Genomic DNA, 21,772 nt, shown 5'->3' on the forward strand with positions numbered 1-21,772 from the left:
CTTGGCCACATAGCACAGCACCTGTACTGTGAAGTAATTAGAACTACAGGCGTGAGCATTCTCATTTCGTCTCTAATGTTAATAAATCGTTTACCCCACTACTACTCTTCCGAATATAGATTTCACGAGCGATCTCCATATATCCCTGATCGAGAATCGAGGAAGTCTTCAAATTGAACCATATTACACACCTACGGAGCGCACATCTCCGCCTTGGCATAAATTATATGAAATATCAGTGGTTCATAGCATGTAACAAATAATGTAGCTATTCATTGATAAAAGAGCATATATGGTAATATTTGAAGGGAGGATTCGCGACAAAGTGAATCTTGACTTTCTAAAATGTTTGAACAACTCGAATCCAATAGACAACTAGCAGCGTCGCTCGTACAGCGCGCGATGTACGCCAAGGGTGGAGCCACACGTAAAGACACAAACAGCGACATCCACAAGAAAATTGAAGAACTCAAATCACTCATGAACCACTTTATTCGATCATAGATTCTTAACAATTCTTTCATTTTATCATTCTTCTCGCTTTCTATATAAATATCTCGATAATCTCGAGCGAAAACAAATGGAAATTTTCTCTCGATTCTATATATCTGTTCGCATTTACCTTTCTTTAGTAAGGCTGTGTCTCGCTTTTGCGCATAGCTGAATCTTTTTGTTTCGAACATCTTGTAAGATGGCGCTCCATATCTAAACGTCATGAGAACTGTCAATTCTTGCATCTACAAATCCAAAGTGCAAATGTCAAATCAACGAAAGTAAACAGTAAAATTTTTTTCTACTTTCGTTTTCTGCAAACGGTAAGTATCATATTAAAATTATTTTACTTAGTATGCTGTCGATCGCGTGAATACATGTAAATGTTCCTGAAAAATTAGAACTTGGATTTTCTTACAAATTTACATTTATTCGAAGATTGCCAGCAATATCAGCAACATTGATTGTAATTAATTTATTTCTTTAAATTGATAAAGATAAAGTTCATGTTTTAGGATGTAGAGCTAATCTCCTTAATGCGATTTTTATGTACTTAATACTACATATATTGAAGAAAAATGTCAGACGAAGAAGATACTACAATACTGTTAAACAGTGCAAATAAAACTACCGAAACATCTATAAGTAAAGTCCCAAATGATTATCAATGTTTACCACCGAAAAATTTAAGGAAACCACTTCCTAAACCAAATGACAACTTAACACCATTGACATCAGGAAATAAAAATATTTTTGTTTCCATGGTAGCAATTTTTGCAGGTATTGCTTTTGGAAGTGATATGGGTATTGCAAAACCTATAGCTCCTTTGATCAAACATGAATTTAATTTGAATTGCTTTGAAAAGGATTTTGTTATTAGTATTTGGTTCATTGGAGCTCTTGTTGGTGGTTCAACGGGTGGTAAGTGTAAATAAGTTTCTAAAAAATATAGAAATATAAAAATTAATAAAATGGATAGTACTAACGACACAATACTTTATAGGTTTGCTAATCGATTCATTCGGTCGACGTTGGACAATGATATCAACGCTCGTTTTTCTAACTTTTGGCGCCACATTATCAGCTTTGGCAAATCATTATATCTTGTTACTTGTCGCTCGGATAATTTGCGGATATTCTGGATCTGTTTCAGCAATAGCTCACTGCATATATATGGCAGAAGTATCCGAGCCAAATAAACGCGGATATAATATAATGTTATATCACTTGGGCACAGCTACTGGATTCTTAGTTTCAGTCATTGCTGCTGCTATAAAAAATATAGACTATCAGTGGCGATTTTCCATTGGTATAACAGCTGTTCCTGCTTTAGCTGCATGTATAGTAACCATTATATTTCTTCAACGATCTCCCCCATTCTTACTTTATAAAAGAATGGCAAACGTTTCGAAGACACCGTCCAAAAAAGCTTGGTATACGATTTTTGAGACTTTAACGATCATGGCTTTCTTACTGATATTGCAACAAGGTACCGGAAAACGACAAGTTTTGCATTATGCACCAAGATTGTTTGCATTATTAGGCATTTGCTCTAGTAAGTATTATAATCATATATTCTTTTTTCTATTTTTTTTTGTTTATTTTTACATGAACATTTCTTGCTTTATTCATTTCACAGACATTGCAGAAGTCACAGCTTTAATATCCCTTGGCATCGTGAAGGTATTTAGTACGATGTTATCTCTGGTTATAGTAGAAAGATGTGGGCGTCGAACAGCTCTAATTACATCGGCAACTATTTGTATGACAACAATATCATTATTGTCTTTACTTGCTACGATAGACAGGGGCGACGACAATTTAGATGTTGTAAATAACCATTGCAAGAATCATCATAACGAAGAAGTTAAAATTCATTCGATTTTACCTACTGGATCACCACCACCGTTCCCTTTATTGCCAACTCCATTAGCTATAGTCCCACCCAGCCCGGAAACCTGGACGCAAATTAAAGCATCTTGCGAAGTATATTTCTTTTATCTGGTATATTTACGATCATTAAAAGAATTCAATAGAATTGTTTTTATTTTATTGCAGACACAGAATATTGCTGTTTCTGAAGGTCTAACAGGTGGTTTACGTATTTTAGCAGTAATAACATTACTTGTATATGAAGCAGCATATGCTTTAGGACTTGGACCAGTACCACTTTTAAATCTTACAGAAGTTTTCCCTGCAGCTATACGGGGGAAATGTATTAGTTCCGTTTCTATGGTAATGTGGATAACACATATTATTGCCACGGAATCCGTCAGTGCTATGATCAGTAAGTTTCCTCCAACTTTTCTCTTTCATATATTTTAAACAATATGTAATAAACAATATTTCTTATCCAACTTATGCATATAATTGTTCTTCTTTCAGGATCATTGACATTAGCCGGATCCTATTTGTTTTATAGTTTCATGTGCCTCGTTACAATATTTTATGTTTTTTTATTCATTCCCGAAACAAAAGGTAAGTCTCTACATCAAGTTGCACAAGAATTACGGAAAATTTCTCTTGGAACACGTATATGTAATAATTTACGCAGTTTACCGCTCATTTGTCATATTCAATGGATTAGAAAATATGACGAAAACGCGAGTAACGGGCAAAGTACCCTAATTTGAGAATAAAATTCCCGACTATCAAAGTATTGGATTATCTTAAAAGTTTCCCGTAGTCTTTAATTATCAGGTTCAAGATCATTTGTAGGTCACAGAGAGTCACTAAACTTGTTTTATAATTGCTATTCCTGCTTTATAATTGATCGTTTCAAAGTCTTTTCAAAGTCATTTCAAAGAGATTTCAGTAACATTACGATCATTCAAAGTGAACAGTTTAAAAACTACAGCAAGTTTCAGGATAATCCAATAATTACATGTAATCCCTATGTGTCTACGAAAGTATTCCAAATACTATTAACTTCATCTCGTTTTGCAAAGTCGTAACTCTTCTATAAAGTATTGTGTTCAACAAATATTGCATAAAAGTAACACACACGTATTTCAATAAAATTTTCTTAACTACGGATTATTACAGAACATATCACACAAACGTAATAAAGAATATCGAAATATGTAAAACATTTTCGATGCGAAAGACTGACTAGTTTTTGAATTTCAACTGTTCATCTTTTCTCAATTTATTAAGTAAAAGTACCTAAGTAATAATTTTTTTCATTATTTATACATGTCTTATGTATTTTATTATAATTTTTAATGTTATTCAATGACACTTTTTATAATACTCACTTCTATGAAAAGTTTAATTGAGAAGGTGTGATTAGTAATCAAGTATTAGACTAGATATGTTGAGAATTAGATATTTTATAGTGTAATAACAGATCAAATTATGTTTAGAAATGCGTACCTTAGAAATTTCAATAAGGAAATGTATATGTTATATAATATATACCACCTCATATTAAGAATAGTCATCTTTTTTATTATACGTATCGCTACGCGTATAGAATTCTTCAAATATTAATTTTATGATGTTCATTTGGGTGTTCATTGCGATTTCTCTACTTATTACAATAACGTGTAATGTTCTTCGGTGCCATTTAAAATAAATATCACTATGTAAAAAATCTTTTATTATACATAACATTGCTGTATATAAAAATAATTTTCATATGTATAATTATTGCAGATTTACAATATTGTAAAATGTAATATTGTACTTGGCAATGATACAGTTGGTTTATGTACTTAATAAAATGTATAGAAAATATAACTGTTTTTTCCTTACATGTAAAAATGATGTTACTCCGAAGAGTAACTTATTTCAATTTTATGAAAATATTAATGTGCATTACTTTACATCATTCAGTCGACTTGTAAACCTTAAAAACATTTTCATGTATTGCGTAAATTAAATTCGATTTCTGAATTATATGTATATACATTATTCTTATTTCCTCCTTTACTTCGATCGATTAAAATTAATCGCGCGAGTACGGGAAAATGACATATTCTATGAAATAAAATTAAGTATCACTCTTGTAAAAACGTTTATCCTAACGAACAACAATTAAGTACATTAATCGTATTAAATCACTATCGCAATCTTATTTTAGAACTATTAAAAATGTTATTTATTCTATGTAACTAATCTTATGCAGGTTTTTTCACAGTAGATCCACTGAAAGACTTTCTTTTATTCCATGTTAATAATTTCGGCGGCGATAAAACTTGCTCCAAAAATATATGTCTTCTTTCTTTCAAATTTAAATCGCTACCGCACAAAGACTTATCGTTTTCGTAAATAAGATCGATATTATCTCGATTTGAATGACACCTATCGTTCGAAGTATTCTTTTCGTGACTTACTTTAAACGATGCGATAGGAGCTAAATTTTCTTTGTCGTACCTTGTACAATCGGATGACTTTTTTAAAATTACCGAGACATTTTTTTTCGATACATCTAATTCCGAAGAGGCAGCGGATTGTCCAATTTTAATAGCATTATTCGGTGTAACAACGTAAACTAATTGCGACTTGGATTCAAATTTTTCTTTTAACAGAGAAAATTTTCGTTTCGGATAATTAATCGGTTTTTTACGTTTGTCGTCAGACGGTTCTAATTTTTCTTCATTATTATTAGAATTTGCCGACTTTGCCGATTGCATGCAAATATTTGGCATAGTGGCTGCCCGCGTAACATCCGTAGAATTCATATTCATGATATTAGAGGACACTGTCTCGGATAAATTATTATGTACAACCTTAACATTTTCAACAGGTACCAATGGACTCATTTCAACGTATAAATCGTTCTCCTTTGAATCGGATTCATCCTTTTGACGTGCGATAGAAGCTTGTTTTTGCAGCTTCGCTTTATTTCCTAAAATAGGTGAATCGGAAAGTATAGCATCTATCAAAGGCGTCTTCTTAATCGATTCTATCGTACAGTATTTAACTAAATCTTTGATAGTATCTATTTCGCATTTACCTCGAACAATCGATTCTGATTCGTCCAAGCAATTAATGTAATTTCTGTTACACGTTGCGGAGTCATTTTTAAACAACGCTTTCGTCAGCTGCGCCTTCTTTATCAAATTTTTCGGATCAAAGTCTTCCCATTGACTACCCGTGGTATGATAGACATGCCTAGGAGAATTTTCCGCAGTATATTTCCTGATTTGATCTATCGTACTAACTAACGTACTAACCGAATCACCGGGACCGGGTTGGGTATATTCAAATTTTTCTTTCGTGGTAATTTCATCATGTTCCTCCAAAATGGTATCCAATGCGAACATTCCACCTTTATCATCTATTACCACCGGCTTCGCGATATACAGAGTGGGGTTTTGTTCGTCAATGTCGGAAATTCTTTTCGTAGAAATATCTTCATTGTATGTCGTTTTTAACTCTCGAGAATCTATCAAATCATATGTAAGCGTGTCGAGATAATCGTCTTGTTTCAGAATTCCTCTTAATACCGAACTCGCGCAAGTCGTGTCGGAAAACTCAGAACTGTAAGTAGTGCCGGTAGTTGTACTTGTTAAAGTATCTCTTCTTCTGTCTCTGACAACGCTATCGTCATGGATGTAAGTTTCTATATCCGTATATCCTTTCCAACTACGAATGCACCACGGTGGTCTAGCCACACCAAGAGGACAAACATTCTCATAGTCGTGAATCGAGGTAACACAACTCATCGTTTCATCCCTCTGCTGCAACTCCTTCGTCAATTTTTCTGTTTCCTCCGTTGCAATTTTCTCGCAAGTATCGTTAAAAATCGTTGGAGTTTCCAATCTCTCTCTTAACAATGTAATACTGTTAATATCCTCGCAAATATTACCACGAGAACATTCTTCTAATTTGTCGCGTTTCGTACTTACGTCCGGTACCAAATTTCTATTGGTCACAACCTTTTCCTGAACATCGTTCTCCATTTCAAGGATAAGCTGATTTGAGAAACAGATACCTCGTCTCTTTTGCAATGGAAGACAAGAATTTGGATCTTTCGTTGAAACATCTTTGTCGATATCTAATCCATGAGTCGTTGGCAAACAAATACCTCTGCGTTTCTGGCGATGAATATCTTTCTCATTGGAATCGTTACAATCGTTTTGAATTTCAAGGTATTCGCAGGTATTGTCACCAGTTACGGAAAATGTGTTTTTTTGCAAGCCGCTCGACGACATATTTTCGTCTTTCGAAATGTTGTGCGCCGACTCGCACTCCGAAATAAGGCAAATAGCAGTTGTTGCTGGTTCGTTTTCAATTTGACAGATTTGGTTGATAATACCATTTTCCGTGCATTCCGAATTTTGTACGATATTAGTTAATAAGTACTGTTTATCCGTGGTGATTTCCTCGGAAGTAGCCCTTGGAGAATGATCAATAGAACAGGAGGACGACGCGAATGAATTGGGATAATACTGTTTGAAAGATCTAGGGGTGACAGCTTTGTTGGTTACGGTCTTAGAGCTTTCATCGGTAGCTTTAGATATACCTCCGATTTTTGATGGGTGAAATTTTCCATAGTAGAACAACATGCTCGTCAAGCCGATAATCATTCCTCCAATTATTAAACCTGTCATTATCGCTATTTCTTCAGCTTTTATCGCATCTTTAAAACATAATACAAACACGATTAAAAAGACTATGTTTTCTATTACAATGACAGAGTAAAACACGAATACTCTATACCGAGATTTGCCTACGCGTAAATTAAAAAAATCGAAGCAATAAATAAATCCTATAATACAATTATAAATACGCTCTTCCCATACAGTTGGGCAAAAGTCTGTGTTTTGGAGAAGTACCCAAATGGTCATAAAAAGCCAGTGGAATCCTGTAACATTCAGAGTGGAACACGAACTACGTGAAAGACATGAGTTTATTTTGAGCAATCTTGCTAGTTCGCTCTCATACTTACCAAGAAACAATAAAGACCATTCTTTTAAACAAATTACTGTTAAAACCAAAACAGCTATTCGGGATATCAGCATTCCAGCTCGCCAAAGACCTTGAAGAGTCAGTACTATCCATGTTGCTTCATTATGATCAGGATTTATTTTGTGCATTGCTTTTGTATATGTACTTATAGCCCAGCTCAATGAACAAAAGGAGACTACAGCGGATAAACCTATTTAATTATTTATTTTAAAATGTATTAAACATTGTTAATTTTTTTATTTTTAAGATAATTGCCATTTGTATTTGCTCAAAACTTTTAGTCAGTGACAGTGACAGTGGCGGTTATATTATTTTTAGCACTACAAACACCCACCCTACTGGGAGAAGAGAACATTATTTTTAAAGTTTCAGTGCTGTAAGTTTCCAAATAGAATGCTTAGATAGTAACTGTGTAATTGGTTTCTAATAATGAAACATCTTAGAGTCTACAGGAAGATAGAATACTGACAATTATATCTATGCCACTGCCTTTGTTATCTATGGGGGCGGGTCAAAGGATGTGAAGATATGCAGCCATACAATATTAGTTTCTCTTCAAGTTCTTTAAATTCTAATACCTCTGTGTCTCAAAAGTATTATTATTTTAAACAATAATAGCGCATTTATATTATTTGAAAGTGAAATATATGTATGTTTTTACTAACATGTTCTCAGGACTACAAGTGAGTACTATTATCCATTTAATATAAATATTAAAATAATAAGCCGTTTATATTATACATGAACTATTTTTCTACAGAGACAACTTATACTATTAAAGTTAGTTATGATATTTGTTATAATATTTATGTTGTTTATATTATTATTAAGTTTGCTATGTAATTCATATTTACATGCAAGCAAACATGTAAAAATTGCAAATTATATCAGCAATGAAAATTATAAGCATAGAAATCTAATAAGCAATAAATCTACTATAGCCCTGTTTTCAATAGAAGAGATGAGGAATATAAGAATGGAATTAAAATCTAGAAAAAATGAATTAGAACAATATTGTAAAATCATTGGTAGAACAAGCTCAAACTTAGACAATGTATTATCGAATATGATTATTGATACGTGAGTATCACATAATTTACTGCGTCTATTGCATTGAAAAGTGTAAATTTATTGAATTTATATTCTACAGAACACATGGATTATCATGGTGTCCTATATATAAAGCAGCAAGTTCTACTTGGATGAAGCACTTTGCTACACTTGGAGGTGTATTAACAGAATCAGCTATGGAATTGATTCGCAAAAATATTTTGCAGATTAATACTATTGTTAGAAAAGCATTTCCACGTGATCGAGATGTTAAAAAAGTGTATCAAGTATGTAATATATAAAGACTACAAAGTAACAAAATATAATATACAAATATTTGAATGCCAAACATTCTTGTTGCAGAAGTTAAATACAACAACGAAATTTCTAATAGTGCGTCATCCATTTGAACGTTTAGTATCTGCATATAGGGATAAATTAGAACATATAGAAGGAAGAGATTATTATTATAAAAGATTTGGACGTCATATAGCACACAAATACCATCGCTATAGGAAACCAAATGAAACAAAATTAGAACCCACGTTTACTGAATTTCTTCGATTTATAGTGGAAGAAAAATATTTTGATGAACATTGGGCACCATTTATCGATACTTGTGAACCTTGTTTAATTCAGTATAATTACATTTTAAAATTTGATACTTTTGATAGAGATCAAAAGTTCTTAATACAAGAATTAGGTTTAAATGAATACCTGTATGAAAAAAATGACTTGAAAAATATAAATCCACGCGGAGTTACAACTACTACTTTAGTTAAACAATACATGCAAAATGTTCCTAGATCATTGCTCGATGAAATTAACAAAGTTTATGAACATGATTTTAAACTTTTTTCCTATTTACCCATATAATATCTCAAGATATTTAAGAGTAACAGTAGAAACAAAAGCATAATAAATCTAAAAGTTATATTTAATTCTTTTTAATACAATTTAAGCAATAATAATCTCTGCCATAGAATTAACAGTTTTTAAATTTTTTGGATTAAGATAACTGTTTTATTTGTTCTTACTTGTCCATAATGGTGTATAACGTAATACTGCCATGATATACAGTTGCAATATTAATTGTGGAGCAGCCCCCATAAATGATTCAAATAAATGCAACATACATATATCACTTTCCTGTCTATATACCCAATTTTTATCCTTCACAAATCGTTTGTTCCTTAATGAATATATTGTGGAGTAAAGTAAAATTAAATACCTAAAAATAAAATAATTCACCCTATCAGAAAAAACACAACTAACTGCTGGCTGGTAAAAACAAACTTAACACAATACCTGTGTAATACTCCCAAGAATAAAAAATGTAATAACCAATGTATGTTCTTAATGGAACCATCGCTGTGATACCATCTCAGACTAAATATTTGAATAACACCTGCAGGTAAAATTGTAAAGCTCAAAGCAAAGCATCCCCAAACAAACTCCCCTTGTAAAAAGTATTCCAAAAATACAATACTATCTATAACAAAAATTTTGTTTCATGGTAACTATTGTATACTTTTTATGTGTATATTAAAATATTAAACATATCTTCTATCACTTTTATTTTATTGTTTCAAAAAACACAACTTCGTTTTTATGTTTCAAATGTATATATTTTTCACTTAAGTAAAAATTAAAAAAATTTTAGTTATCATGTAATATAAATGATTTTAGGAAAGATCATTCAGTTCAAGCTTATACTCATTATATACTATACCCCAAGTATAAAAGAAATATACAGAACTTATAGATAATTTTAAGATGTAATTTTTATCTTACATTGTTATAATTATGTCATTAAAAAGTATATACAAATACAATGAATATGTACTAAATTAATTGCAATTGTAATATTCAGGTTTAAATATAGAGACCGTATTAAACATACATTGATTCAATAATTATCCTTTATATCTATTGAAATATGTTCTTTAATAAATTGTACTATTTTTCATACAAAGAAAAGCATTTCATTACAAGGAATACGGAGTAAACATTCATTCTTTGTTCACCTGTTGCTATATCGATGAAAAAAAAACTGACAGAAGTTAAGTAGTAAAATAAGTCTAACAATCTAAATTGATAACATTCTATTTCCCTGTGTAATGTTATTATCGATACATTTTTTTTCACAGTTTCATAGCACGAAACATTATCATGTTTTAACTCTGCCGCCGCCATCTTCCCGGCCATTCTTGATTTAATTTTACACAACAAATGAAACGCGTTCCGAAATCAGCCACATACTTTCCACTTTTTCTTTACTTAAAATTCTTTATGTCATTAAGTACGGTATATTTTAAGTTATTAAGTATCTTTTCAAGTATGTTATCAAGTTATTCCTTCGAAAAACAGAATTGAATATGCAGAGTTAGCTTGATTCATCGAAGGAAAATCATGGACATATACAGGCATAAATTTTACAACACATTGCACGCAAAACCTGCATATACACACGCGCAGGCGTATATAATATCTACGATTTTCAACATGTCGGTGAAATAAAATATGGCGAGTATTTGATGACTAGACGTATACGTACGATCTGGTGCTAGTTGCTTTTTGCTGACATTTTCACAAAATAAATGTTCTTCTGAGAATATGCCCATAGTTTAATTTTCAACGTAAATTGTACCGCAATATAAATCGAGAAAAGTAGTAATTATTGTACATCTTAACCTTATAGAGCAAAAAAATTTTTAACTCTATATAAATTAGAATTTTGAACAAAACCGGCGATGCCGTTAATTTTGAAATCACATTAACTATTGTCGAGAATACAAAGATAAATGACAATATTTTTCAATTATTAAGAAATGATACTTTTCTGCAAAATATTTATGTTTGGAATATATCAGAAAGTGAATCATTGAGTAAAACTGTCATCAACTTTGCCAGTAAATTGTAAGTACTGAAAAAATTATTGCTCATTCTCAAATATATTGAATCATAGAAAAAGCTGTTAATTGGTGTTGTTATTATTTTTTTTCAAAAGAAGGAATAGGAATGTTATGCTATTAAAAAGAAATCGAAACATCATGTACAGTTTTGAAGGAGATTACAGACGTAAACCACAGCAAAATTTAGCAGGTGCAAGTAGAAGAGATGAGAAGTCAGTTCTGCTGCAGCATGCACAGTTAGAACGTTTAAAACGAGAACAACAGCGTAAAAGACATAATGCAGCACTGAAGATTCAGGCACTTATACGTGGTTTCATAGTAAGGAAGCATATGAAAATAATTAAACGAAAAGAATTTGATGAAGAACAACAAATAAGTAGTCGTAGAAATTTAAATTTAGATGAGTTAACAATATATTTCCAAAAGTTATTGTTCTTTTATAATCACACCTTGGATGCTAACAGACTAGTTTGGATACTTCAACATTTTTTGAAACACCAACAAGAAATCAAACAGAAATGCGTGAATTGTTCAGAATGGCTATGGAGATTAAGGTAGGTTGTACAGCAAAAAATACGACATAGTAAGTGTCGCCTGTTGTTTAAAAATGTGAATAAAATGTATGTCATATATACAGATGGATTCTTCGCATGTGTATGCAACATAACTCAGAAGCTTTAATGAATGGAGCTTATTCATTGGCTATACCATTAAGAGCATTAGAAACATTTACAAGTCGAGAAGATGCAGAAAAAGTCCTACATGAAAATAGTTATAAATATCTAGGAAATATCTTTATTTATTTGATAAAACATAAATATTTTGACCAATTAAGAAAATTAATAGATAATAAAGTCCCATCTATGTTAGAACCAACCTCTGTTGCACCAACACCAATTTCAAAATGTTTACTGGACATGATTAAACGACCATTAGATTTAATTTCTTTTTTAGAACATGAAGACAATTTTTCTATGCTTGTTTTACAAGAACTTTGTAAAAGTATATTATCTTCTAAAATATCTGATCCAATAAGAATGTTTATCATTCCATCCTTATCCGAATTTGTAGGGTTTCCATATAATCAACTAATAAAATGTATCGATAGAATTGAACTAGAACCAACAATAAGTTTACTTTATTCCATTTTATCTCTGGAATCAAATCGAATTTGTAAGTATACAAAATAATCGACAGTACAATTAATGAAAATAGAAAAGAACATTAATTAATGAAATTTCCTCTTTATTACAGCCACATGCAAATCTAAAGATGTTGTTATTAATTATTTACAAGTTCTTGCATCTATGAGTTCAACTATAATACCATTAACTGTCGAAGAAAATATAGAACAAGGAAGTGATTCGGACTCTGAATCTACTGCAAATATGATTGATCAGGATCAAGCCGATATTTTACACGAATGTATAGAAATGCTAAATGAAGAGCAACGTGTTCAAGGAATACTCTTAGCGGTAGATCGAAGCAAAGATCCAGCTGTATTGCAACCATTGTGCCAACTCTGTCACCATTTGCTAATTACTGACAAATTAGCCATTCATAAGTATAAACTATTATATATGCTCGCTTTTAAGCCAGCATTTTTAAAGAATTTATGGTCTGCTCTATTATCGGCTTGTCAAATGTCCCTATTTGGTGGAGCAACCCCTCTCTTACAAATCATATCACGGGGAATTGGTCTTTCTACGGAAGATACGAAAAAAATAGTTCCACTGTTAGCCGTATTTTGTTCACTATTTAGTTTACTTATAGCAACGTTACACGACACGGAATTTTTCATTCAAGATCAATCTTTAGACATTAACGGACAACAAACGATGCCGTTTACTACTTCAGAACTGGTATTGCTGTCAAGTCATTTAAAAGGCGTTTGCTTAGGTTTAGTAGAGCTTGCATTTCCCGATAGTCGGCCGACCGTACGAGACGATTATAAGAGAGCTGTTCTTGGTCCTTCATGTTCTCTACAAAACCAACAGGACACGCAAATGTGGACGCATTTGTTCAAAGTAACAGTCGGCTTATTACGCCAGCTGCATATGCGAGACTTAAGACGGCAATTTTGTCCAGAAGGGCACTGGATAGCTTCGAATATTGTAATACCAATTGATAAACCTCAAGATTTCACATTTCGCAGACGTAGATTGAGAGGGTATATTCCCTTTCAAGGATTACGAGCGTTCACCCGAGAAGACTTAGAAGAAGGGCCACCTCTTTCCGCAAAAGAAGTTCGAACGTTGACACTCCTTCGCGAAATACCATTTGTTGTGCCGTTTAATAATCGAGTAGTGGCATTTCAATCGTTGATTTATCGAGATAAAACGGAACAACAAGGTGAACTGACGCACTTCATGCAAGGACCGTCGATACAAATATCGGTAAGAAGAAACTACCTCTACGAGGATGCGTTTGAGAAATTGTCACCGGAAAATGAGCCAGAATTGCGATTAAAAATGCGTGTACAGCTTTTTAATACAGCTGGTTTAGAAGAAGCTGGTGTAGACGGTGGTGGTCTGTTTAGAGAATTTTTATCGGAATTGTTAAAAACAAGCTTCGACCCTAACAGAGGCTTTTTCAGGCTTACCAAGGATAACATGCTGTATCCAAATCCTACAGTACAATTATTGGTTGACGATTTCCCGAAGCATTATTATTTTATCGGTAGAATTCTTGGAAAAGCTTTATACGAGAATTTATTAGTCGAACTTCCGTTCGCAGAATTTTTTCTATCAAAGATCGTTGGACGTCAGTCAGACGTTGATGTTCATCATTTAGCTTCCTTAGATCCGATTATGTATAGGAACCTTTTGTACCTAAAAAGTTACAAAGGCGATGTTGCGGATCTTGGTTTGGATTTCACTGTATTATCAGATGAACTCGGTGAAAGACGAATCGATGAATTAAAACCAGGCGGTGCTAATATTCCTGTTACAAATCATAATCGTATCGAATATATTCATTTGATGGCCGATTATAAGTTAAATAAGCAGATTAGAGCGCAATGTTATGCATTCAAACAAGGTATAGGTAGTGTGATTCCCTTGGATTGGCTTCAAATGTTTAATAATAAGGAGCTGCAGGTTTTGATATCGGGTGCACAAATCCCGGTCGATGTGAACGACTTAAAATTGCATACTAACTACACAGGAGGATATGCCCCTGATCATCCGACAATCATTGCATTTTGGAAAGTTGTTAATGAATTTAACGACCAGCAAAAAGGACAGTTACTCAAATTCGTTACGAGCTGCAGTCGACCGCCTTTACTTGGATTTAAGGTACAAAGCGGTTATTTCTTTTTTGATGACTAATCGATAGGTACGTGTATATGTATATAAATAGATGGATATACATATAAATATATGTTGATTTTTTTCTAGGAACTTGATCCGCCTTTTTGTATTCAACATGCCGGCAGTGTTGATCGCTTGCCGACTTCCAGTACCTGTATGAATCTGTTAAAGCTACCAGAATTTCCAGATGAGAAAACTCTACGCGAAAAACTTTTATATGCGATACAAGCTGGTGCAGGTTTCGAATTGAGTTAAGCTCAATTTTTTCCTAATTTTAAGCAAATTCTTTTAGTTAAATCGATGATACCTGATTGTATATAAATTGTAAACGTAATTAACATTAAGCACGTACTTGAAAACAAACTATGCAAAAGTTGTCATAATTCATTAATGGATAGGTGATTTGATGTTAATTAAGTACTTTAAATATAATGTGTTTATTTATAACAGCGAGTAAGGACAAAACAGATTTCATTTGAGCCATTTTTCGCCCGCCAGAGGGCAGAATAATTTGAGAAATCTTCGTCGGATCAGGCAATAAACATATAACATTGTAAGGAGGGGCCAATTAATTAGCGGTAACGTCTATTAAGGAGACAACTACGAGTACAGTGAACAAATATGTATTGTTTGTAAAAATACGTTACATTACCCTACAGGATATATACCAACTTATGTGCATATATGTATACATCCATATATACGCACACATATATGCATAGATATATATATATATATATACACACACACACACAACACATATTTCATTTGTTATAACTTTTCTGCCCTTGGCCTATAACTGTAAATTGTGTATATTTTTTGTATTCCATCATAATTACCGGCAACTATATATCAATATTAAATATACATGAGAGAATAGAATATATGTATTTATGAATTCGTTAATTTAGTGTAAATAATGAAAAGTCCTGAAGCGTTATATCTACATTTATTACAAATATGTAATTTGAATTTTACAAATAGTGTTCTATGTTTTAATAAAGGTTGTACACAAATAGAGAATAGGCTGTCTTAAAATATTAAAAATTTCAACTGAAATTTATTTAAATGAAATTTAATTACAATTAACTGCAAAATTAAATTGTACATTAAGGACATTAAATCGTTCACCGGGTCATGTTTTCATACAGCACTCGTCCTTAGATATGTATCTATAAAAATGGTACACATATGTATTTAGTGTTAAAGCTTATGTCATTTGTGTAACATGGCGTCCAAGGAGAGTAGCAATTTTCAAAAAGTTTTGGAGTTCAAAATTTATAAATGCTCCAGTTTTTCCTCATGCTATGTGCCAGAGTAAGCACTTTACTAGTATTTAAACGATTTTCCTTTGAATACATTTTGTAATTACAAAACAAAAATCAGTTATTACATGGTAATGATTCTCTAACCTAAAACGACGGTTATGTTGAACGATAAGAACCACTATATGTGAAATTATGAAATGAATATTTGCATTAATTACGCCGGATTTTTCGCCAAGTATTAAAATAATATTTTCTTTTTCTTTTTTTAGAAATATCCTTGTAGATAAACCATCAGATCAGACATCGCGCTGGTCTTCCGATATTGACACTTATCCACAGGTAAACATTGCTTAAAAATAACACGATTTATAATCAAAAGATTGAAAACATTGTTGCGAAATTTATAGAGATATTCAAATTACGAGTCTTTCTTTAATTACGTCAAAAAAATATTCGTTATTTTATGTCGCTGAAACTAATATTTCATAATAAATGTGTACAATAGATAATTTGGATTTTTCAGTTTCTTATATTGAAATTGCGATTTCCCTCGATTGTGAAAACAATTACATTTGGTAAATACGAGAAAACACATGTATGTAACATAAAAAAGTTCAAGATATATGGCAGTTTAGAGCCACAAAACATGATGGAACTTCTAGAAAAGTAAGTATTGAACTTGCAATAGAAAGGAATAATTTTAGGTGTATTTATATATTGTTAATCTATTGTTTACTATCTCTTTCAGTGGTTTAAGAAATGATTCAATATCAGAAACTTTTGATTTGAAGCATATGTTAGGAAATGAAGAAAATTATTTTCCAGTTAGGTATATAAAGATTGTTCCATTGCAATCGTGGGGTCCTAGTTTTAATTTCTCTATTTGGCATGTACAACTAACTGGTACTGATGATGTTAACATCGTAAAACCTAGTATCGAATGGTTTAATGCGGTAAATATATAACAATATTTAACTAAATGACAATGTCTCTTATGACAATATGTTTATATTTTAAGTATTCTACATACTTGTTCTGTACGAATATATTACAGTATCGCCAAAAAGAAGTTATAAGACTGTGTATGAAACACTTTAGAAAGCTAGAGCAGTCTGAAATTGTAGAAACATTGCAAAGAGTTACTGGTGTTCCACTTGAAGACCCTACATTGACCAGATTATATGATTTATTGGTTATAAAAGGTGACCACTTACAAGCTGAATGCTTCATAAGTAATGCTGTAATGAGTGAGTATTTTTCTCCTTTATTTATTGTTTTATATTATTCTGACACAATCTTAGAAAGTAATATGATTTATAATACAGTGGGTCTTTTAAATGACTATATCAATGCTCAGACTTATAGAGCAGTTTGGACTAAGTTATCATTCAATGATGGTAAACCAGGAATGAGAGGAGGCCACCAAATGGTCCTTGATCCAATTGCAGAACTTCTATATCTTTTTGGGGGGTGGGATGGCAATCAAGACCTTTCAGATTTGTGGGTGTATAATATAGCTTCTAACAGATGGACCATTATATGTAAAGATACAGAAGCTGTGGTAAGTTGTCAAAAGAAAATATATATTATTCTCGATAGAGAATTTAAATGTTAAATTATAGGGTGGTCCAAGCGCAAGATCTTGCCATAAAATGTGCCTTGACCCAGATCGCAGGCAACTGTTTACTCTTGGTAAATACTTGGATGCAGAATATAGAACGCCAGAAAATTTGAAGAGTGATTTTTTTGTATATGATATTGAATCGAACAAATGGACACAAATATCAGAAGATACGTTCGCTGTAGGAGGACCTCAATTAATTTTCGATCATCAAATGTCTATGGATGTTGAAAAACGGACAATTTACATATTTGGCGGTCGTGTTCTTGTATCCCCAACATGGTAAGTAAAACAATAGCTGCAACTGTATCAGTTGGTGCTCTAATATGTTCATTTATAATCTACAGTTCCGAAGATCACGTTATGATGTCAAGTTCGACTGAACCCACTTTTTCTGGATTGTATTCTTATCATGTACCAACTGGTACCTGGAACAAACTTGCCTGTGACATTGCAAAACCATGTCCTAATGCACCAACTATTAGATCTAGAGCTGGTCATTCTATGTTGTTTCATCCTGTATGTATGCATAATATCGTACGATGTATATTATGGATGTAATATAATTGAAAAATTTCATCCTCTTACAGGGATTGCGGAGATTATATATTTTCGCAGGTCAGAGAGGTAAAGAGGATCTTAGCGATTTTTTTACGTACGAAGTTGATACAAATCACATTGAACACATATTTAACGATTTCGGTGCTAAAGATTCAAATCATGTTCCGGCGGCTGGATTTACGCAAAGAGCCACTATTGACCCTGAATTGGGAGAAATATATGTTTTATCGGTTTGTATCATATAATTATTTTTGTTAATCATATCCTTAATACAAACAATACTCATTAACAGTAGTATTTGAATTCTTTTCTATTCCTATTTATTCAGGGTTTAAGTAAAGACAAAGGTAAAAGATTTGATAGTGTTCAAAATTCTTTTTGGGTGTACAGTATTAAGAACAATAAATGGTCTTGCATTTATCGAAATGACAATGTTGGAGAGAAATATTGGAGTAAAATGCAAGATTATGAACCATGTCCACGATATGCACATCAATTGGTTTATGATCACGTAAAGAAGGTTTGTTGTATATTATTTATAAGAAATTATTATGTTTGTGCAGTATACAACAATAACGTTACGTAATATATTATTAGGTTCACTTTTTATTTGGAGGGAACCCTGGTAGGTCCTGTCTTCCAAATTTACGTCTCGATGATTTTTGGCAATTAAAATTATGCAGACCGTCTCATGAACAAATCCTAAAGAGATGCAAACTACTTATTAGAAAGCACAAATTCAAAGAGCTAGCTTTGAACAATAGCGTCGAAGCACTCGAATATTTACAGACCAAAGTATCGGAAATAATTGATCATAACGATGTGGAACAAACGAAAGAGGTAGTAGCATTTTTTTAATCAGTAACGAATGAATACTGAATACTCCTTGCCAATGTTGCCTTTTCAAATGTATGCATTTCTTCGTTACAGTTTCAATTGTTAACATCCCTTCTATTCAGAGAACAAAACTCCTTGTTAGGAGAAGCCACAAATTCAAATAGTTCAGACGCCGTATTAGGAAATTTAATTAACATGGATACATCGTCGTTATGTTATTCGACTACGCGCGATATTCATAGTTTGAGAACTGAATTATACGATAAACTGACAGAATTTTTTCCTGAGTCATCGACACAACCCCGTGCTAATTTGATCGATCTTTTACCATTGTGATCCAACAATAATTAAAATTTAATTAAGGATATTTCGAAATGTAAAGCAGAGAGATTCCTTTCATTTTCGTGTAAAGACATTTACTATGATATCAAACGAATTTTATCTTTAAAAGAGGAACGTTATTTTTATAGCGTAATTCTTTGTATCATTTTAAAAGGAAAAGAATTCTCATAAAGCATGCAGCCTTCCCCTAACATATAAATACACAACTTTATTTCTTTTACATAAAGGATAACTTTTTTGGAAAGGAAAAAAGAAAAAAGCATATGTCGATATATATTTCACCGCGATGCACTTAAGCGAGGAGTTAAATTAAAACAAAAATTTATCCTTTACATTTTTTTCTTATTGAGTTTTCGTTTACATTGGATTGTTCTAGTTGTTTTTGTTACATGTAAATTTGTTAGATTTATTTGTTAAGTTTATTTCATAGAATGCGATTAATAAGTATCATAATTATTCACCCAAGTACTGTTACACATTGTTCAAATCGGTTCTCACTATTAACAAATCGGAATTATCTTGTCGATATATATTAACCATGTGTCTACAAACAACTATCATTCTTAAAGCAATTAAAAATTGACTATTTTTTAAATTTCTTTTTTATCCAATGTGTATATACTGAAGGGATGCTTTACAAACTCGAACGAAAACTCGTTAAACGTTGTAACGTTAATGAGAAATTGCAACATAAGTGCAACAAATAGGCGACGCATTAAAAAATATATATTCTTCTATTTTTATGGCTTCGCTTTGTTCGCCATTTAAAATATTTTATACAATGTATTGTTATCGAAGCATCATCTGTACATCATGCGAAATAGGTCAAACTAGCATTACCATTTATATTCATAATAAGAATTTACTATACATACTTCGCGATAAATGTTATAAAGCTTAGTACATAATAGTAAACTGTTATAAAGCATGGAGCTTTCTATGCATACTATGTATATCTGCAATATGTTTTATTATACTCTATGTTTGTATTATTGCTACATCGCTATTTAAATAATCAGTTATCACGAAGAAGACGCGTCAGCATATTTGCTTGTGATAGAATTGGTATAAAAAGCATTACCTTTGTTTTCGCGATCTTGTATATATTCTATGACCATAGGAAGTAATAGCTAAAGCCACCATTATTGTTAATCTTTTTGTATTATAAATGTTATTCAATGACATGCGCGGAACATCTTGTACATAGCATTGCTTTATCGGTGTATTTGTCTGAGCAATTATTTGTAGCATTATAAGATACGAACAGCGAAAATGTGATTATAGCGAACGTTATTAATTATTCGAGATACATGTACGAGAAGGTATTTCTCTTAAGCGTATCTTTGTATATAACTTTGTGCGCTAGAGAATGAAACGATTGTACAATTCGGTTATAGGATAAGAAGTAGTGGATCTATACGACGAACATTAGAATAACATAACAAGGAGAAAAGATGCGAAATTTTTTTAAAAATATTTCATTGCTATCAATCTTTCTCTGCGATTTTCAACGAAAACAGGATAAAATAATTTTTGCCCGGTAATCTGTTATAATTATTGGTTTAGTTAAGCGTGACTCTGGTATGTATGCGCAGTACAAGTATCTTCGATGTTTATCAGCTATCGTCGAAATCTATTTTATACGCGATCGTGAAAGTTACGTTGGTATTCGAAGGTACGTTGCGTATATACGTTCAACAAATGAAAAACATTACTTCCACGATGTTATGCATATATATCAAGATAGTAAATATCAGATTTGTCTCAGGATTTTATCTGATCGTTTTATTATAAAATTCGACAAGAACGTTGAGTAGAATTCTAAAGACGTGATATTTGAAGTTCTAGTCAACTAATATACGATTATGGGGGGAAAAAAAAAATAATCGCCACTCGATATTTACAGATGAAACGATAAAAGTATAATTTATAATGATTAAGAATCATAATCATATTGTCATGTAATTTTTCTGGTTTCATCTTGTTCGTATACCCTATCCGTTTCTAGTGATAATTCGACGTTTCCTTTACTCGAAAGAAAGACAGTTATTTGAGAATTTTAGAGGATCAAACCGTCAACACGTGGTATAGACAAAGATTAGTGGGAAGCCCTCATTCAAATGTCTTTTGTAAATTTATGGGCGGAATACCTACTAAACAGAGAGATATCCAAAAATTTTGCCTTCTTTTTTAGCATATCTTTACTAATGAGAACATATTATTTTCAACATGTATTTTTATTCTACTATTCGAACAAAGTATATAATATAATATATAACACGTGGATAGTTTGATCTTCAAATTTCATTTTCAAAAAGCACCTTTTACTTGTTTCTTATCTTCGATCATCTGTTCTATTTTTCTTTTTCCTACATTTAAATATAATCATTTCATTGCCAATGATTACGTGCATTTATTTGAAATCGTTATTGTTTTTTAAACAGTACTAATTGTAAG

The 21,772-nt window shown here is 32.0% G+C and overlaps 5 protein-coding genes across 10 annotated transcripts; 4 read left to right on the plus strand and 1 right to left on the minus strand.

Moving 5' to 3' along the window:
- Positions 1 to 418: 418 nt before the first annotated feature.
- LOC117166742 (solute carrier family 2, facilitated glucose transporter member 10) lies at positions 419 to 4,233 on the plus strand. Its single transcript, XM_033350993.2, has 6 exons — positions 419 to 815; positions 1,008 to 1,413; positions 1,496 to 2,047; positions 2,132 to 2,478; positions 2,551 to 2,779; positions 2,878 to 4,233. Exons 2-6 carry the CDS (start codon positions 1,071 to 1,073, stop codon positions 3,123 to 3,125), a joined length of 1,719 nt encoding a protein of 572 aa, XP_033206884.1. The 5' UTR covers positions 419 to 815; positions 1,008 to 1,070; the 3' UTR covers positions 3,126 to 4,233.
- LOC117166739 (uncharacterized) lies at positions 3,817 to 10,879 on the minus strand. Of its 4 annotated transcripts, none has more exons than XM_033350986.2 (5): positions 10,488 to 10,879; positions 9,769 to 9,952; positions 9,498 to 9,691; positions 5,453 to 7,600; positions 3,817 to 5,344 (listed from the first exon to the last, which is right to left on the minus strand). In XM_033350986.2, exons 1-5 carry the CDS (start codon positions 10,666 to 10,668, stop codon positions 4,614 to 4,616), a joined length of 3,438 nt encoding a protein of 1,145 aa, XP_033206877.1. In that variant the 5' UTR covers positions 10,669 to 10,879; the 3' UTR covers positions 3,817 to 4,613. The 4 variants fall into 4 exon arrangements, with proteins under 4 accessions (XP_033206877.1, XP_033206876.1, XP_033206875.1 ...); XM_033350985.2 differs by having other exon boundaries at positions 3,817 to 7,306; positions 7,391 to 7,600; positions 10,488 to 10,878; XM_033350984.2 differs by having other exon boundaries at positions 3,817 to 7,600.
- On the plus strand, positions 7,595 to 9,601 carry LOC117166751 (carbohydrate sulfotransferase 9). Its single transcript, XM_033351016.2, has 5 exons — positions 7,595 to 7,786; positions 7,854 to 8,093; positions 8,171 to 8,490; positions 8,561 to 8,747; positions 8,824 to 9,601. Exons 2-5 carry the CDS (start codon positions 8,058 to 8,060, stop codon positions 9,334 to 9,336), a joined length of 1,056 nt encoding a protein of 351 aa, XP_033206907.1. The 5' UTR covers positions 7,595 to 7,786; positions 7,854 to 8,057; the 3' UTR covers positions 9,337 to 9,601.
- An 87-nt stretch (positions 10,880 to 10,966) lies between the features above and the next one.
- Positions 10,967 to 15,709, plus strand: LOC117166740 (ubiquitin-protein ligase E3C). 3 transcript variants are annotated; one of them, XM_033350989.2, is made up of 5 exons: positions 10,967 to 11,379; positions 11,471 to 11,929; positions 12,013 to 12,548; positions 12,630 to 14,711; positions 14,774 to 14,908. In XM_033350989.2, exons 2-4 carry the CDS (start codon positions 11,487 to 11,489, stop codon positions 14,702 to 14,704), a joined length of 3,054 nt encoding a protein of 1,017 aa, XP_033206880.2. In that variant the 5' UTR covers positions 10,967 to 11,379; positions 11,471 to 11,486; the 3' UTR covers positions 14,705 to 14,711; positions 14,774 to 14,908. The 3 variants fall into 3 exon arrangements, with proteins under 3 accessions (XP_033206880.2, XP_033206879.2, XP_033206878.2); XM_033350988.2 differs by having other exon boundaries at positions 10,969 to 11,379; positions 11,474 to 11,929; positions 12,630 to 14,671; positions 14,774 to 15,709; XM_033350987.2 differs by having other exon boundaries at positions 10,970 to 11,379; positions 12,630 to 14,671; positions 14,774 to 15,709.
- Positions 15,710 to 15,731: 22 nt separating this feature from the next.
- Positions 15,732 to 21,090, plus strand: muskelin (muskelin 1). Its single transcript, XM_033350991.2, has 12 exons — positions 15,732 to 16,003; positions 16,224 to 16,293; positions 16,478 to 16,620; positions 16,703 to 16,907; positions 17,009 to 17,201; positions 17,280 to 17,515; positions 17,577 to 17,857; positions 17,923 to 18,094; positions 18,166 to 18,366; positions 18,465 to 18,656; positions 18,734 to 18,976; positions 19,067 to 21,090. Exons 1-12 carry the CDS (start codon positions 15,915 to 15,917, stop codon positions 19,307 to 19,309), a joined length of 2,268 nt encoding a protein of 755 aa, XP_033206882.1. The 5' UTR covers positions 15,732 to 15,914; the 3' UTR covers positions 19,310 to 21,090.
- Positions 21,091 to 21,772: the final 682 nt, after the last annotated feature.

Source organism: Bombus vancouverensis, chromosome 4, assembly GCF_051014615.1.
Source record: "Bombus vancouverensis nearcticus chromosome 4, iyBomVanc1_principal, whole genome shotgun sequence".
NCBI classification, from domain to species: domain Eukaryota; kingdom Metazoa; phylum Arthropoda; class Insecta; order Hymenoptera; family Apidae; genus Bombus; species Bombus vancouverensis.

What these genes read in the sequence shown, in the direction of transcription:
- LOC117166739 (XM_033350984.2), bottom strand. Translation starts at nt 10,668, where the DNA reads ATGGCCGGGAAGATGGCGGCGGCAGAGTTAAAACATGATAATGTTTCG. An exon ending in TTTCATCGATATAGCAACAG is followed by an intron (nt 9,953 to 10,487) that starts GTGAACAAAGAA and finishes TTTTTGTTATAG; the next exon opens with ATAGTATTGTATTTTTGGAA. An exon ending in TTATACACCATTATGGACAA is followed by an intron (nt 7,601 to 9,497) that starts GTAAGAACAAAT and finishes ATAATTAAATAG; the next exon opens with GTTTATCCGCTGTAGTCTCC.
- LOC117166740 (XM_033350988.2), top strand. Translation starts at nt 11,487, where the DNA reads ATGCTATTAAAAAGAAATCGAAACATCATGTACAGTTTTGAAGGAGAT. An exon ending in GAATGGCTATGGAGATTAAG is followed by an intron (nt 11,930 to 12,012) that starts GTAGGTTGTACA and finishes TCATATATACAG; the next exon opens with ATGGATTCTTCGCATGTGTA. An exon ending in CGCCTTTACTTGGATTTAAG is followed by an intron (nt 14,672 to 14,773) that starts GTACAAAGCGGT and finishes ATTTTTTTCTAG; the next exon opens with GAACTTGATCCGCCTTTTTG.
- LOC117166742 (XM_033350993.2), top strand. Translation starts at nt 1,071, where the DNA reads ATGTCAGACGAAGAAGATACTACAATACTGTTAAACAGTGCAAATAAA. An exon ending in TGTTGGTGGTTCAACGGGTG is followed by an intron (nt 1,414 to 1,495) that starts GTAAGTGTAAAT and finishes AATACTTTATAG; the next exon opens with GTTTGCTAATCGATTCATTC. An exon ending in ATTATTAGGCATTTGCTCTA is followed by an intron (nt 2,048 to 2,131) that starts GTAAGTATTATA and finishes TTCATTTCACAG; the next exon opens with ACATTGCAGAAGTCACAGCT.
- muskelin (XM_033350991.2), top strand. Translation starts at nt 15,915, where the DNA reads ATGGCGTCCAAGGAGAGTAGCAATTTTCAAAAAGTTTTGGAGTTCAAA. An exon ending in TCCTCATGCTATGTGCCAGA is followed by an intron (nt 16,004 to 16,223) that starts GTAAGCACTTTA and finishes TTCTTTTTTTAG; the next exon opens with AAATATCCTTGTAGATAAAC. An exon ending in ATATTGACACTTATCCACAG is followed by an intron (nt 16,294 to 16,477) that starts GTAAACATTGCT and finishes TGGATTTTTCAG; the next exon opens with TTTCTTATATTGAAATTGCG.
- LOC117166751 (XM_033351016.2), top strand. Translation starts at nt 8,058, where the DNA reads ATGTATGTTTTTACTAACATGTTCTCAGGACTACAA. An exon ending in TCGAATATGATTATTGATAC is followed by an intron (nt 8,491 to 8,560) that starts GTGAGTATCACA and finishes TATATTCTACAG; the next exon opens with AACACATGGATTATCATGGT. An exon ending in ATGTTAAAAAAGTGTATCAA is followed by an intron (nt 8,748 to 8,823) that starts GTATGTAATATA and finishes TTCTTGTTGCAG; the next exon opens with AAGTTAAATACAACAACGAA.